Source organism: Nannospalax galili, unplaced genomic scaffold (assembly GCF_000622305.1).
Source record: "Nannospalax galili isolate Female #2095 unplaced genomic scaffold, S.galili_v1.0 C49950253, whole genome shotgun sequence".
Taxonomy (NCBI): domain Eukaryota; kingdom Metazoa; phylum Chordata; class Mammalia; order Rodentia; family Spalacidae; genus Nannospalax; species Nannospalax galili.
This window is the reverse complement of record NW_008481613.1, coordinates 1-3,880: the sequence shown is the minus strand read 5'-3', so window position 1 is coordinate 3,880 and position 3,880 is coordinate 1. Positions and strand designations below refer to the sequence as shown.

General features: G+C 54.6%; 1 protein-coding gene across 1 annotated transcript; it reads left to right on the top strand.

Moving 5' to 3' along the window:
- Nucleotides 1–290: 290 nt before the first annotated feature.
- LOC103728611 (uncharacterized protein KIAA1755-like) lies at nt 291–1,196 on the top strand (the record flags this gene model as incomplete). Its single annotated transcript, XM_008826589.1, has 2 exons — nt 291–413; nt 975–1,196. Coding segments are annotated over 2 exons (345 nt in total), but the record flags the coding sequence as incomplete, so codon positions are not given.
- Nucleotides 1,197–3,880: the final 2,684 nt, after the last annotated feature.

Here is a 3,880-nt window from a genome sequence, read left to right as displayed (position 1 = left end):
TACATAGGGAGTTCCAGGTCAGCTGAGGCTACAGGGAGACCCTGTCTCAAACAAAACAACAACAAAAACCAAGGTGAACAGCTCCTGAGGAACAACACCTGAAGTGGACTCTGGCCTCTCCCACACAAGTGTATTTGCATACACACATGTGCACACAGACACATACACACACAGGCACAGAGACACACAGACACACGCACACGCACACAGGCACACAGAGTATACTGGTAAGTTGGCCCAGGGCACGGCCTTAGCAGCATATCACACCCAAGCCTGTATCCTCTGTGCAGGTCAGTGACTGGATGGAACGGGAAGGAAGCCAGTGTCTGCAGGCACTCGCCCCCGTGGATGTGCGCACAGAGACAGTAGAGCGAGCCCACTCAGAGTTCGAGGACTTCTTCCTGCGGGCTTCGGTGTGTTCCAGGAGGCGGGGTGGGAAAATGCAAGGGAGCTTCCAAGGGTAGCAAGGAAACAGCTTGAATCACAGAGGGATTGCCTTAGATGCTGCCTCCTCCAGGAAGCCCTCCCAGACCAGGTGCAAAGAACTCAGAACCCCTGAGGGTTTCTTAATGCATGTTCCAGGGCCCCAGCCCAGGCCTGCTGGGTGAGCTTGGTGAGAAGGGCGGCAATGTCAAATGTGTGGTAGACACAGTACGTGCTGGCCTGTCACAGCCCTCAGGGAACTCCTAGGCAGCAGAGAATGGGGGTGGGGACAAACAGGGACAGCAGCAAGAGAGATGCCTCTGACCCTGACTTTAGGGTCATAGGACTTTCCAGAAGGTTGTGAACTGCCAAGGCAAAGGCTTGAACTGTTGAATATATCAACAACCCCTATGTGCTAAGTCTTGACCATGGGTTGCGCTTTATAGATGGGGAAACTGAGGCTCAGGAAACCTCATAGGTCAGTGGGAGACCTGACTGTTGTGGAGATGCCCCAGGCAGGAGCTGAGCGTGCTGCCTCCTCTGCCTCACAGGCCCAGTACCGCAGAGGCCTGGAGCTGTCCAAGCAGGCAGCCCAGCTGGAAGTTGCAGCTGGAGGGGCAGGCGAGGCTGGAGGGGCAGGACTCCCTGAGCTGGCAGCCTTCACCTCCACCCAGCGAGCCTTCCAGGCCAGGCTGACCCACTTCTACATGGCAGCTGAGCGGCAGCGCACTGACCTGGAGACGCTGCTGCACCTGCACCAGTTCAGCAAGAAGGTGAGCCCCGTAGCCACCTGCACAGACCCATGTTCTCACGCTGGGGTGGGACAGGGGACGGACAACCTGGACACAGCACTGGGTTCTGTGAGATGCATTCCCACAGTGGCCAGCAAGGAGAGGAAGCTGGCAGGCATGGGGGCAGTTGTGGCTGCCCTGGGACATGCCCGGGTCTTTCTCCAAAGAGAGGCAGAAACTGTAGCAGGCTCCCTTATCCAGTTAGGCAGGGTGAGGATGAGGAGGAAGTGGTTGTTACCAGGAGGGAAGTCCACCTCAGTGCAGATCCCATGAGTGCCTCACACCTGATTGCATCCTCACATCTGTATAAGGCAGAACCACTGACATTGAACCCACTTTACAGAGAAATGGAGACCCAGACATAAGTGGCCTGTTCACACAGGATTAAGCAGTTATTAAGCAGGATTTGATTTCAAAGCCTCATCCTTCCTAAATCCATGTAGCCAAGCTCCTCACTTTTCTAATAGAGAAACTGAGGCCTACAGACAAGAAAGCAGTCTGGGAGAGCTGAGACCAGCCAGACAGGAAGCCGTGTGACTGCCCTGTGCCCTCAACTGCCCCTTGAACTTGCCACTGGGAACTGAGCGTGAGAGGAGCCTGACGCTGCCTCCCAGCTGTTGGCTGGTTCAGCATGAAGGGACAGGAACATGGGATGCTTTGTAGGGCAGTAGGAGAGACCCAGCCAACTCACAAATGTCTGGGACCCGGAGGACAGGGCCTCTCTGTCTCCTTGGACCAGGGGCAAAGCAGGCAGATGTCAGCAGTGGCAGACCCCTCCCCCCTTCTCCGCCAGCTCTACAGGGCGAGCATGGAGGACAGAGTCTGGGACTCAGAGTCAGAGCCACATGTACCACATGGGCTGTGTGACCTCAGCAGCAGCTGGCACTGATCCAAGCCTCAGCTTCCATTGATGCTGATAATGATGGTTGGTATCTGTGTAGGTCTCTGTCATAGCTTACGGTACTGTCAGACCAACCCTGTGCTGAAAACAGAGAGGCTGAATCCAGAATCACACAGCTGTCAGAGAGGCAGGGCTGCAATTCAAACCCAGACCATTCGGCTTGAATGTGCACCTAGCCAAGTGGTAAAGACCTCCCCCCGTCCCATCCTGGGTGCAAGATTGTTCACATTTAGAGTCAGCAGGAGCGGGAGCAATGCATCCAGAGTCAAGGGTATCTGGAAGCTTGTTTGTTCAATGGCTGCTGCCCACTTCCTTTCCAGCATCCTTCCTTGAATCAACCAGATTTTCTAGCATTGAAGCCCTTGTACCTGCTGTTCCCACTGCCTGGAAAGACCTTTCCTAGACAGAAAAGCTGAGGCCCATCCCTAGCACTTGCCACTCACTGTGTCTTAACATCTCAGTACTCCTCATGATCAAATGAGTCTCCTGCTTGTCATACATGTCTCTAGTGTGTCCCCTGAGACATGGCCTCCCTGAGGCTACAGAGCTTGGTGCTCATAGGAGGCTTCCCTGGCAGTGAGAAAGGGGAGAGCCAAGGGGGCAGGCTGGGGTGTCCCTGTGAGAAGGTAACATGCTAGAAATGGCACCATGGGAGGTGGCAAGCCTGAGCGTCCCCTTGGCCACCTCTGGCTGTTTGATCTGGGTTGCTACCCTGAATATTTCTCTGTGCAAGGGGGTTGGGAGAAATGGGGCCTAAGTTGCAGGCCCCACCTGTCAGACTTGGTCAGGAAGATGGAACCACAGACAGGACTCACAGTGTTGGGCTTTGCCCAGGTGGGGCGCCCGTGTGCCGCAGCCTCTTCTCTAAATAATCGTAATTCGATTGGGCCGCTAAGGAAGATTTATGGCACCCTGAGCTCTGTGTGCTACCATGGATATGAAGCCATTTATCTAAAGACAAGCTCTCTTAATCCGCAAAAAGACGACTCCTCGCAGAGAAAGGCTGACTTTTCCGTCTCCCGCTGGCGACTTGCTGGCGGCCCTAAATTATCAGATAGAGGGAGATTATGCCTTTGTAACGTGTTACCTGCATATCTGTGGGGGAGTTGGGGCCAGGCAGAATCACACAATGGGCAGGGGCCCAGCTGGAGTGCCAGCCTTCGGCCTGCTGGGCTGACCACCTGCCTCTGCCTAGGCCAGCTTCTCCTGGGTGTGAGGAACAGGACTATAGGGAACAGGCTGGACCCCAGCTCCTCCTTGCCTCACCGTGTGACCCAGGCCAAGTGATTTCACTGCTTTGTGCCTCAGTTTCCCCCTCTGTGAAATGGGCTTCTAGTCCAGTTCAGAGCAATCATACGGAAGACTCATGGGACAGGCAAACAGGTGACACTCAGGATGGCCTCCCTAATCATGCCAGTGCCTCCTGTGGAGGCAAAGCCGGCCCTCAGATCCATGTTCTCGGCCTTCTCTTCTACCTTCGCCCCACAGACTGGGGATTGAACCTAAGGTCTCAGGCATGCTTGGCAAATGCTCGACCTACCACCAAGCCACATCTCTAGCCCTCTTTTTACTTTTTATTTTGAGATAGGGTCTCATTAAGTTGCCCAGGCTAGACTTGAACTCCCTCTATAGCCTAGGCAGGGCTTGAACTTGCCAACTTCCTGCTTCAACCTTCTAAGTGGCTAGAATGATCGGCTTGTACCACTAGGCCTGGCTATGTTCTCAGTTCTCTACGGTGTGTGTGTGTGTGTGTGTGTGTGTGTGT